Genomic DNA, 13,396 nt, shown 5'->3' on the forward strand with positions numbered 1-13,396 from the left:
TTGTAGTCTCGTTTAAAAGGAGTTTCGATTGATCAAGCTCCAGGAATAAGTGACCATTCCATTCCAACTTCCATTCCGGAATGTCGGGCTCTCATTCCATTCCCATTATACCTGTCTTACAGGTGCCACCACTACAATCCCATTTCCATTCCGCGGGGGTTTGAAAATGCGGAACAATTCTGGAATCATCCCAATTTCGGATAGGCCACTCCTCAACTCTTGTCATAACCATATGAAGACAAGTTTCATTTCCATCTATGGTATCTTCTCTACACTTCAATAAAACAACAAGTAATTTCGCCTGTGCTTTCCTTATTTTCATATGCTTGTGTGTGAGAGAAAGAGATTCATTTCTCTCTCACACACACCGACTGCGACTAGTGAGTGAGTTCATAGATGACACAAAGACAAAAATCCCAGCATTCCCCTGAAACAATGAGGAAATATGTATACTGCACGGAATTCAACACAAGGACGCAGTAAGGGAGACGGACAAGCGCCAACTTTAAACTTTCAAGTTAATGCTTGTCCGTGTCCCTTACTACGCCTTTGTGTTTAATTTCGCGCAGCACATTTATTTCCTCGCAGTATGAACCAATTTGCCTAACATCAAGTCTCCTTCCCCTTAAACAGTATGCTTTATTATTATTATTATTATTATTATTACTTATATAGTGGTTTGAGAGGAAATAGGAGCGTTGGCACTCTCCCCCTTTCTCTCGGTTTAATATATATATATATATATATATATATATATATATATATATATATATATATATATATATATATATATATATATATATATATATATATATATATATATATATATGCACTTGACAGAAAATGGAAAACGAGGAGCAGGCTGGAAACAGAGAGCAGAAGGAGAAATGGAAGACAGGAAGGAAGTAAAGAACTAGATGACAGGTCTCAAAGAATAAAGTAGAGCAATTAAAGACAAAAAGCAGGGCACGACCGGTTCCGTTGCTAAGAGAATGTTACAAGAAATAACGTCTAAGGTCGTATCATTCGAAAACAAAAAGTTAGCCAGTTGCATTTTCATATTTCTTAATTTCCCCTCATTGATGATTTTTTAATTCAGTTAGTAAGAACAATTCTCACTGTATTGTCGCTGGTGTTTCTGTTTCTTAGGTTCTTATGACATAGACGAGCCGCGATGAGCTTGATCGCGTCGAGACGCACAACCACTGGTGCGCAAACATTCGCCGAGCGACAAATGCGCAATGAAAGCGGGACACTCCAACGTCAGGAGCCGGAGTGTCTCGCAGCGACCGCAAGACGTACTCGACGGACTGGCCACACGTCGTTGTCAGTGTTAACGCTCACATAGGTTCACACACACAGCCAACCATTAGCTTCATTGGTTGTGCTCTAGTGCGACGAGGGAAGTTTAGACCGGGAACACAGGGCGGAAACGTTCCATTTGCGACACGCTGGCCTGGGTGCTGCTTGAGCAGGTGGCGACGAATCAGCAGACGAGCGCCATCAAGCTTGCACGATATTTCCGGGCAGTCACAGGTGTTTCGAGCGCAAGCTGTAGCCAGCGGATCAGCCTTTTCATTTCGGCGATCCCTATATATGGTTCGAAGGTATCCCTGGGCCAACAACGGAACCCACAAGATTCAACCTTGTTGACAGAGTCAACAGTGTCATCAGTCGGCTAGTTGCGCTTTAAATAACGCTGGTTTTAGTAAACAACACAGCCATCGAAATTTCTGGCCTTCAAGTCATCTCTGCGCACGGAAGCACAACAGGGGGCGTGTGTGTGCAATTTTGAGCAACAGAGTGAGCGAAGAGACGATTTATTGGACGGTCAACGTCGCTTCTTTACGAAAGTGGGAGACGACCCTCGAACTGAGCTGACCGTTGAACAAAGACGGGAACTTAGCGAATGTCGGAACCTCCTGCTATGAACAATGGCCCGTGGGCACGATGGCTTATTCTGAAATGCACTAATGATGTACATGTCCTCCACGCGAGGCGAAATGGCCCTGGTAAATTGGGCCAATAGTCTATGTTGCGCGAAGCCTCAATTCTTCTCGCTCTATTTGGCGGTGCCGACAGAAGAGCATTGCCACAAATAATGCCCAGACCGGCCAGCTTCTGTCACCAGCAAGGCTACACCTCATCAACCCGCACTCATACCCGAGCCCTAAGTGCCCGGCCAGAGGTACGGCCGAGCATCTTCTGTGGAGCTGTTCTGCCTTTGACACGGTCCGAGAAAGGACACTACGCTCCTTGGGCGGGAAACGACCTGGCACCCTGCAGGAGTGGCTCGACCCGCCATCGCACATCGGGCTCAAGGACTCAGTCCAGCTTTGGAGTGCTTTCTTTTTTGGACTTTTTCAGGGACAAGGAAGGGCCTGGCCGCCTCTTTGCAGACCCGACCTCGGGACCACTCCGCCTCGAGGAAGAAGAGAGCACTGGTCCCCTTCCCTTCCCCCTCCCCCATAGAGCACCCCTTTGCTGCCGCAAGGCTTGGCCTATTAAACGCAGAAATAAAGACGTATTAAAAAAAAATGTTTCTTCTTCGCTCTATACTGTTGTTGCTCCCTCCCATTTTTGCAGGCAGTTGCTCAGGGGCCAACCGTCACCGGTGATATTTCCCGGTACCTGTTTTTTTCATGAGGCAGGAACGCGTATTTCATTATTAGAAAAACTTAGAGCGCTATATATAAACACACAGTACGTAAGAAATGCGAAGGTTGTGGGTTCGGTTACCACCTGCGGCAAGTTGTTTTTTCATCCACTTTAATTTCCATTAATTTATCGTTTCCTTATTTCATTTATTAAGCGCAAGTAATTTCCCCTATGTTGTCCTTGGTATCAGTGTTTGTTGGCTTCTTATAATATGACTAATAAAAATCGGGCCCCTCGGTTAACCCCCTTTCTTCTCGTTTAGTGCGTAAAAAAGGCACACACACACACACACCACAAGCGCTCACTAGCAAAGGACGTTTAATGCACGTGTGGAAAAAATAGATATATAAAGAATTGACGCATTGCACATGTCAGGACGAGGTACAAAACAAGCATACATCTCAGGCTCGAGTCGATGCTTTATTGGGAGGGGGAATAATGCCAACTGGTGTTTTCAGCCAGCAAAATGTCAGCATTGCGTGCCGAGCAAAAACGGCGAAGACAACGAAGTCAAAAAAGATCCCGCGCCAGCCTCACATGCTCTGGGAGTGCGGGTCGACATACCCCAAGTTCATCAAGGAGGAGTGGGACTCGCTTTTGCGTAGCCCCGCTCTAGAAAAGCAAATCCTGGCCGTCCGGCGTGCCCGCGACCGGGCCGGTGGGCTGGACCTGCCGGTCCCGACGTAGGACTAGCCGGGTGCGCGACGAGTTCGCGTCCTCGCCGGACCTACAATAAAGTTTATTCACTCACTCACTCACTCACTCACTCACTAAGGCACGTGGTAACAATTCTTTGTCATTCAGTAATAACCTATCCATCCTTTTGCGCATTTCATATTTGGCGCTACAACTCGTCACATGTAATGGCACAAAAAACAAAGGCTTACGTATATTTATATTGCATTCAGTAACGACATCATTTCTAAGACGTATTTTTAACGCTTATTTATTATATTATATTTTAGAAAAGTACAAGTTCTGGCTAAATTCAGCGCCATTCTGTTTTTGTTCCCCTAACACTGGGAAGCCTTCAGTAATGGCGAGCATGTTGGCCGCACGTTCACACGCAGACTCCAGCATAAATGAAAGGCGATTGCGGCCTGTCTACGGTAAGAATTGCATTTGATATCTGTATTTCAAACCAACTGTCCGTACTCCAAGCGTCCCGACCTTCTTCCCCGGCGCTCACAAAATTCTGTGGCCCTACAGCAACAGAAAACGTGCCTTCCCAAACCGCTCACAACTCGGCGTGTTTCCAATTGATTCTTTAGTGGGGGCTTTAATTTCTTTCCATATTCTACTCGTAAACTGTAATATATTGCCTCGTTCGTGGCGACAGTGATCCCATGAGGCTGAGTGTGGGTGGAGCGTTGTTTGCTTGAGCGTTTCCTGGCGTCTGTTGTTGATAGTGCCGCCCTGTACGGTCGGCCTTTCACGCATCGTTTTCACCTTTGCATGCTTTTATCGCCAGATTACCTGGACAATGGGAACCACAAGAAAGCGTTGCAGGAAGCGGAGAAGCTGCTCAAAAAGCAAAAAGACTTCTCATGTGCCAAGGTGAGAGAAACAGGCGTCTTAACTCGACCTCTTGCATCGCGGACCTTCGGTTGTGTAATCACGCGGGATCGGGGCATGTCTCATTTGATTGACCCACTGTTTCTTTCGCGACGCGTAGCGCGTAGATTAAGTATATAAGCGAGATTAACGTAGTACTAAGAAATAAGCATTCCCTAAGGTCAGGTTCTGTATTTCTCTCATTCAGTTGTCCACTTGACTGTACTTGGCCCGCCGTTTCGAATGTATTAATTATTGGCGATGAAACGCATTGATGAGAAGGTTCAACAGTGTCGTTACAACTCACTGCATACAACTTAGTCCTGGTAGGTCGACATCAAAGGTTGCCTGCAATACAGCTCGCAACGCTGTTAACTGCGCTTCGGAGCGCGTTCACTGTCATTCAACACTGCTGACAGTCAAGTGTGGTTTGCCTTGTTGCATAATGGATACAGAAGTGCTGTTTAACTACAGCACGGTTACTGATTGCAGTATTGGAAAGTGTCACTGTTGACGCCCACCGATGCCAGTGACGCAGCAGTAATCGCGATATTGCTTTATTAATAAACGAACTTATATTACACAGTATGTGCGCCTGCCAAAGCCATGGGTTCACAGTGGGACTACAATCCTGTCATTATTTTTTTTTTCATTGAAAAGACAGAAGTTGCCATTTGATGTTACAGTTTTTGTAACATCAGCGGCATTTGTAAAAGTAACGGCATTAGTTAAAGATTAGTGAAAGATAAAAATTCAGGTGACTTCTGCCATACTCCTGCCATAGTGACTGGAACATTCGCAGATACCTAAAAGCAAGAGAAAGAAGGTTATTTTACAGGCTGCAGCCTCTTACTGGAAGCAGTCGACACAATAGGTAGGCCTTGCATTGAGGACACTTCAGTCCAGCGATCAAGGGACCAGGGATGTAGGCACTATGCAGCACAACTGATTGTTCCAGACAGGCTAGAAGTAGCCAGACAAGTGTAATCTCTTCGTTCCCTGTGCTGTTACCAGAGGGACAGAGTGTCATACCAGCTGAGGTCTAATTGGAGTTACAGCACATGGGACAAGGTGAACGGAAGGAAATAGATGGTATTTTTCATGTGCCGTGGCTCTAAATACTTAGCAACACGTGTCAACCAGCCCAATACCGACCGCAGTATCCCATTGTCAGTGGCATTGCACTGCTAAGCTATAGCGTTTCTCATAATCAGATCGTGTTTTGGCTCATAAAACTCCCAGAATTTAAGTAATTTAATCAACCAGCCTAGGTTTGCAATCTTGAAGTTATATACTTGAAGGAGGTGTCGTTCTCCCTTTCCCAGGGATTTCCTTCTTTAGCTTCCTCGCCACCTGCACTTGCTGTAATTGGTTGGTATCATTAATACTCGTGTCGCACGGGCGTCCATGAACTCCTTTAGGATAAGGAAGCACGAGACTTCCTATAGGAGTTCAACCTTGAGGAAGTTGTGGTCGTATCACACTGCCAATAAGGACTGTTTAAACATAGCTGCCAGAGGCGCAGTCAGTGGTGTTTGGTTTTTATACAAGTACAAGAATGTAACTTCTAATTACACTCATAGCTAAATTAACACTCTTTTCATAAAAATGTTATTCAATGTAATTCCTGCGAAAAACATACACCTCGTTAAATATCAAAGTGTGCTCACTAAACGTAGCAGTGCTGACGGCGACGCTAGCCGCCCTGTGCTTATCTGTGTTTTCCTTAGCGGCGTGGCGAATTGGCTCTGGGTTCTGCGACCCAAACTTCTGCAAATTGTACTAAATGCAACATTTCGTGCACGGTGATCTCGTGAGCTTTTCTTTTATTTTGTCTACTGTGCCGCTGTCAGTCATGAGTGACCACACCGACCACTGCACGACTAGTGCGATGAAGGCCATGTTTACATGAACACGACGCGAGCGGGTCGAGTCGGAATTCAGGTTGACCGAGCCCGACCATACCGCGTTTACATAAACTCACTTCTGACGAGTCAGGACGACGACGGCACACAGCGTCGAGCCGAGACATCAACGCGTTGGAACAGGGTTTCCGATTCCCACTGCTGTCTGCAACAGCTCCATTTCATGGGTCTTATGTCTACAATGAGGTTGCACTACACAGTGCCTTGTCTTGACCTTGTCCTGATACTATACCCACTGCCGCCGCATAAATTGCGACATACCAGTGTTCCAGCTCAAGTCTCGGGGCTGGGGGGCCGGACCCGTCCGCATTTGCATGTACGTTGCAAACAGGTTGGGCTAACCCAGCCTGACTCGATGTTTGTTCATTCTGACCGGCTAGTGTTGATGTGAACTCGGCAGGCATATTCCAGCCTGACAAGGCGCCTCAACCCGATCTTGTCAGGTTCATGTAAACACCCTGAAAGACGAGAAAAACATGGTGCCAAGCATCCTAGGTCGAGAGTATCGTGCAGCAGCAAGCATAACTTTTGCTGAATTGTGCTTGGACATTTATTTAATTCAGTAGAAACATTCTAAACACATGCTACATTACTTCTAATGCATACAATAATTTAATTATCACTTTTACAACAAAAAGGATGGGCACACAAGCACTCCTTTCAGCTGCCGAGGGAGATCACCGACCTCCCTTGACCAACAGCTCCTTTAAACTCCCTTAGTGGAAGGGCGACCGTGTGGCACCGAGTGCACCTTCCTCGAGATAAAGACGACGGAGTTAAAAGGAGTTTGCAGGTGCCCGTGTGACAGGGGCATAAGTTTCCAGATGGGCCATTTAATGCCTTGGGCACATTTATTGCCTTGGACATATTTATTGCCTAGTAAATTCCTGAAAGAACAAGCGTGGTGAGAAGGCAAAGGGGAGAGCAGCAGCACAATGGAGTGGTGCTGTCTTCACGGTATATGTGGACTTTAATGGAGGCGCTGTGCTTGTGTGCCATTTAAACGACTGTACTAGAGGCAAGAGAAGAAGGCCAACTGAGGGGCTCGATTTTTCGTTAATCAGAATCATGTACACTTGAAACTCGATTTAACGAAGTGATGACCACTTTTGAATTATTTCATTATATCAGGAAGTTTGTAAAATCGAGATAGGAATTTTTCGGTCCTTCGAAACCTACAGTTGTAACGTAGTTACACTCAAAAGCTACTGCGGCATTGTATTTGCCGCTAATGTAGCCATCTGTCGCATAAACCATGAAATAACAAAAGCAACCACCGCTGCCCCTATCGAGGTGGTGTTGAGTTCACTGTTCTGTGCATGGGTGCGGTGTGCAGACTCGTCAAAATAATGCTAGGGCTGTGACTAGGGCGTCTAGATGTTTTAACATGATAGCTTTGCCATGCACGTTCAAAGAAGAACTGATCTGTGTCAAAATTAGAAAGAAATAGCCATTTTTTTTTACTCATTCATTTCAGGAAAAACTTCATTAAATCAAGTTTGGCAAAGTTAAGTTTCGGTATTTGGGTTGATGACAACACTGAACCCTATGCGTACCTTCCAGGGAATGGAAGTTTCTTGGACATGGAAGTACATAGCAGGACAGGACAGTACAGGACATGGACATGGACATGGAATGGAAGTTAGATTAGACACTTTGTAAAATTGAGTTTCATAAGATCAAGTTTTAACTGTAAAGCCAACTGTCAGTGAAGCCAAGGAAAGCATAGGGAAAATTAGCTGTGGCTGAAATTGAAATACAGAAAATACTAAAGAAAATGAAAGTGTATAAAAAGATACCTTGCTGCCGGTGGAGATTAAACCTACAACCCTCCTCATTACGCATGCGTTGCACTACCAATTGTGCTGCAATGATGGCTATCAACCTGTCCACTAACTTGGACATGTATGTTTACCAGATCTCGCCCTGGGAGTGTTAGCCAGCGCTACTCAAAGCCAAAGTGGGTGGATGTGGAACAGCCTTTTTTGCCCGATGGAAGCACATAGCATGTGAATGGAAGGAAACATATGATCCTTTTCATGTGCTGTTGCCCTAAATATTTAGCAGCATATATCAACCAGCCTAGTACCCTCCACTGAGGCAGTGGCAACAAAGAGATTGGCTAATGACCAAGTGGGGACTTCCTCTGTAAATTGAATGCAGTCTTCCGGTGATATGTATCCTGAAGGATGTCACAGAAGAGGAATGTACCCTTTTTTTTTCCAGGCCCTGAAGGCACTTGCTCTTGTGCGGTTGTCTCGATCGGATGAGGCCCTGTCAGTGCTCAAAGAGCTACAGACTGAGGCCCCCACCGACGATGCCACCCTGCAGGCCATGACCCTCTGCTACCGGGAACTCGAGCGACGTGAGTCAAAATGTAAAACCTTTTCATGTGTGGCCTTTGTCCTCCCCAAGGTTAGTGGCAAGAGAAGGCATCCTTGTGGCTTTCGGAGCCCTGTGAGGTTCTTAACTCTTGTTAGGTGGGCTCACTACTATCAGTGTTTTGATGTTACTGTACACCTAGGTGTTGTTAACCTCGAATGAGCTGAGCTTTTTATAATGAAAAGAAAGTTTTTTAAAATTGCGCTTATACTTTCTGTGCAGAAGGAATGCTTATGGATGTTTTAAAACACAATAAACTTGTGGACTTGTTACAACAAACTGGCAACAGCCCTGAAATGCGAAAAATATTTTATTGTCACCTATTCGTACCTATGTTGGCTTTTAAAGTGCACAACAGGTAGTACCAGAACTTCTGAAACAGTCTGTATTCTGGACGAGAGGCTTTAATTTATGTAGGTGGATGGACAAAGCCACGAAGATTTTATGAAGTGTTCACTGTCAGAAAACTGTTTCTTAATGGCTTGTTTTTCAAATGATAATTCACAAGTTGCTGTGTGCCATAAGACTGCACGGAATATAGAGCACTACTTTTGCTCTTAAGTGTTTCAACCTCATTTAGGAGTCTACAATTGGTATACCACAATACTGTGGCCACCTGCAACAATTTAATGCAAACGTCTTGAAGCAGTGCTGACAAACAGCACACGCAATGTGACGTGGGGGCTTTTCAATCTTGACTCTTTCTGCCATGCTGTTGCTGGCACTATTTCAAGAAATTGACTCCCAACCTTCTAGTTCAGCTATTCTATCCCAGTAGAATTAATACACATTTTTAATGCAATATAATAGCACCTTGCTCACCACGCTCCAATAGTTGTGAGAATCAGCTGCTCTCATTAAGTTTTAGCAATAGTATTATTGTACTTTGTGTCGGGGAATGGGCAAGACTTTCCAGACCATCTAGTGAAAACAAATTGAACCACTTATGTGCTTTCTCAGGAAAGCTAGGGATCAATTGTCAGGGGGGTTCTTTGTGTCTGTAGATATGAGGGAGTTTACAACTGCAGTAGTGAGATGCCAGGAACACCAGCGCAGCATTCAGCATAGTTATTCTGCCACCTAGCTTTTCTTGCACGCTTTATGCTCTTGTTTTTGTAATGGCAGGGATTTTGTTGTGCTTGTAAACTGCCTGCAGATGACAGCATATTCTGAAACACTGACTTGTGGCCATCACTGCTTCAGGATATGTAGCACTCACTTGTCGCATGTTCTCACGAACATGTGACAAGTGCAGAGCAAGGGGCGTGTTATTTTGGTTTGACAGTTGTATTGTTGTAACTTGATTAAGAGTAACTGATTAAGAAGTTTGCAGGGACAACGTGGCCACAATTAGTACATGACCGGGGTAGTTGGAGAAGTATGGGAGAGGCCTTTGTTCTGATATGGGTGTAACCAGGCTGATGATGATTATGATGATGATGATGATTGCTATAACAGTGGTGTAAGTCAAGTGGCTGTCGGTTAAAAAGGTTGTCATCATATCTTTCACAGAAGGAAGGTTCTTATGTCCATCTATATCTGGTACTGAACCGTAACTGTGAAAGGGCACGATACCCACCACGGTAGGCAGCCGCGGTCGAGGGTTTCATCTCTGCCGCGGAGGCAAGTGTTCTGATCAGGGTGGAATTAAAAAAGACATTTATGTACTTAAATTTAGGTACATACATGTTACAGAATCCCAGAAGGTCAAAATTAACCTCATGATTGGATTGGGGCTTCGACACACTAAGAAATGCCCCGGAATTTAATAGCACGATATGCAGAGGTGGCCCGGTATTCTGTACACATGCAGTGTGTACTGCCCGACAGTTTTTCATTCTTTACGTGTTGAACGCTCCTATTTTTTTCATCGTCCTTCAAGCGTAAGGCAATGTTTATCAAGGCCATGCTGCCACATAGGATCCAGATCATGGGAGGGCAACAAAGAAATTTGTGAAAGCTTAAATGACGCACAATGGGCAGTGGAACAGAAATAAGTGTAACATCAAATGTATGGGAGATGCCAGTGTGGATTAGAGAGCAAATGGAGGTGGGTGGTATTCTAGTTCATATTAACAGGAAGAAAGACAATTAGGCTGGACATGTAATGCATAGAGCATGTACTACTACTAATGCATGTACTACTACTACTACTACTAGAGTTACAGAATGGGCACCAAGACAAGGGAAGCGCAGTTGGGGACAGCAGAGAAATAGGTGGTGTTATCAGGGTAGGAAATTTGCCAGTGTAAAAGGGAGTTGGCTGACACCGGCAGGGGAAATTGGAGATAGGTAGGAGAGGTCTTTATCCTCTTATGGACATGATAGGCTAATGATGATAATGTTGAAAGTTCGATCTGCACGAGAGGAAATGCAGTAGAAAGGGGGTCATCTGAAGCTATATTTGCACATGCGATGAGCAAATTTTGTCCCTCCATTTTTGCTGAAATGCGTGGATGTTGGTTCAGGCTTGTCAGTACAGTTTCTTTTGTTTTGCAGTCTAGAGACCCCCTCCCCTGTCTATCTGTTGATCTAGCTTTTCTAATTATGAGAAATTATTGAGATCTAGCTTGGTATAATTACTTCAAGAATTTTAGAAATAGAGTTTAACTCGGACAGATGTGAAAATTTTGGCTGACCCGCTACGCTTTCAGTGAGAGACTTGCAGCCTCATAATTGAAATAAGGCTTCCCATAAATCAAGAATATTTGGCTTCCAAGACATCATCAAATAAGGCTGAATAAAGGGCAAGCGAGGCATAATACCCATATCACGCTCACAGTTGACATTCAGGCTGCCTTGTATATTGACAGGTGCCACCAATCTATGCTGAAGTTCACACTTTCTGGGGTTTTCTCACGCCCAACCACAACCTTGATGCCAAAAATTTTGCATAGCAGAATACAGTCTGCTTCTGCAAGGCATTTCTACACTTCACGAACAAGGTGTTTTGCATCTCTGGCAACTTGAAACGGATGCAAAGAGAAACACTTCACCAGTTTAGAGCTAGTCTGATAAAGTGCATTTTAAAATTTCTGTTTTTGTTAATTTCCCGTTAAGGGGGTTGATATTCCAAGAGAAAGTGCAAAGTGCAAAATTTCGCACCGAAGCCCCAGTGCCTGTATGTCAGTGTGATGTCCCTGATTTCAAATAGTGTTCTTGTATTTGAGCCATTGTGGCTCGGCAGAAGTTCTTGAAACTTGCTGTTTTCATTCTCTGGCTCTTTTCGAATACAGTGTAGTTCAGTCCTTCACCGATACAGAATGAACTAGACACGAGCAGATGCCCTCAAAATCGAAGACGCCATTGCGAGCTGGCGTGGAAACTGTGTCGCCACCCATCCTTAGTTCTTGTGTCTTTGGGGACACAAAAACTAAGGCTCCCTCCTTTAATGATATGAGCAACATTTTTTATATTGTAGAAGGATATTTTATTAATACAGCTGAGCTTATGTCTTGCTCTTTGGTGTCCCTTTAGGTAATGAGCACGATATGTCGAAACCATAGCCGCCTCCTAGGTTATGTTGCCTCGCTTGTTGCACGGGCAAAAGCGTCCATGATTTCGATGGCCATGCAGAGGCATTACACATGCTTTATTTTTCACAGGATATTATGGAGTTGGAAGGCACGTTATAAAAGCACGGTACCTATGGAACATTTCCTAAAAGTACTACTGGGATCATGCCAAGCCATAGCTCACAAATGGTTCTGCATTTGTTTTTAGTTGTTTCCATTCTGAGCATCACGGGTGGGTTTCCATTGGTTGAAAGAACTGTCCTTCAATGGTGGCTTGGACGTCATCTCTTATTACTTTGTTAAATGCGACCGCATTTCTTTTTTTTTTTTGTATCCCTGCCCACTTAATTTAATCTGGCTAGCTACCTGATTTCGAAGCTAAAGCAGTGTAAAATATAAAAGACAAAAATTGTAGTTACTTACATTTCAATTGGGAACCCAACAAATGTGAAACAGGCATTGTACCACTGCTTTCCAACTCCATTGCATTGCGCCCCCCCCCCCCCCCCACCTTAGAAGTCATATTGTACGTTGTAACCTTCCTCTCCTATTTCACAGAATGGTTTTCATCGGTGACAGTAAAGTTAGCATCACAAAATAGGTAAGCCCCTCGTATTGTGAGGTACATTGACATTCAAACTTCATACCTATTGCAAGGACAAGAAATGTAATTGATCATGTATTTGCAAGAAATGTAAAAATTTTAAATTGGCTTCTTTTTCTTAGAGCTTGATTTTGAAGATGTGCCATCACACTTTAGCATACCACACACTTCACACTGTCACGGGCAGCGAATCATTTGTGCTGCATTAAAGGTACCCAAATGTTGCATATCTAATCGCAATAAACACATACAAACTTACAAATTGCATTACAATTTGCACCGTAACATGGAAATGCTATTGCATTATCCTAGTGGTCAACGGACTTACTTCTGCAACAAGCATTTCGTTGACATGTACTCGCAGCGGAGCTGGTGGTGGAGGCATATGAGCGTGCCACCCAGAAGGAGCCACAGAACGAGGAACTCCTGTCACACCTGTTCATGGGCTATGTACGGGTGGGGCGCCCCCGAGAGCAGCGGCGGACTGCCTTGGCACTGCACCGGCTGCGCCACAAGAACCCGTACTACTTCTGGGCTGTCATGAGCCTCGTGTTGGAGGCGGACCAGCCTGCAACCTCGCCTGCTGAGCGCAACACCCTTCTCCTCCTCGCGCAGCGCATGGTTGACAAGTTTGTCAAGGAAAGGCGCATCGAGGCCGAGGCTGGTAGGTTGCTTTCCTTCCACTTGCATGTGTTGTCCTGCTTTGTTCTCCCAAGTTTACTGTAGCAGTAGGGAAGAGCTCAAAACAGAGTATCTAT

The 13,396-nt window shown here is 44.7% G+C and overlaps 1 protein-coding gene across 1 annotated transcript in view; it reads left to right on the forward strand.

The window, feature by feature from the left end:
* The first annotated feature begins 3,683 nt into the window (after positions 1-3,683).
* LOC142576457 (N-alpha-acetyltransferase 25, NatB auxiliary subunit-like) overlaps positions 3,684-13,396 on the forward strand; it is an 83,703-nt gene continuing 73,990 nt past the window's right edge. Inside the window, exons 1-4 of the mRNA XM_075686595.1 lie at positions 3,684-3,767; positions 4,130-4,215; positions 8,364-8,502; positions 13,003-13,302. Of these exons, the coding sequence (XP_075542710.1) occupies positions 3,695-3,767; positions 4,130-4,215; positions 8,364-8,502; positions 13,003-13,302 (598 nt within the window). The 5' untranslated portion in view covers positions 3,684-3,694. The remainder of the gene's footprint in view (positions 3,768-4,129; positions 4,216-8,363; positions 8,503-13,002; positions 13,303-13,396) is intronic.

This window comes from Dermacentor variabilis, chromosome 3, assembly GCF_050947875.1.
Source record: "Dermacentor variabilis isolate Ectoservices chromosome 3, ASM5094787v1, whole genome shotgun sequence".
Taxonomy (NCBI): Eukaryota; Metazoa; Arthropoda; class Arachnida; order Ixodida; family Ixodidae; genus Dermacentor; species Dermacentor variabilis.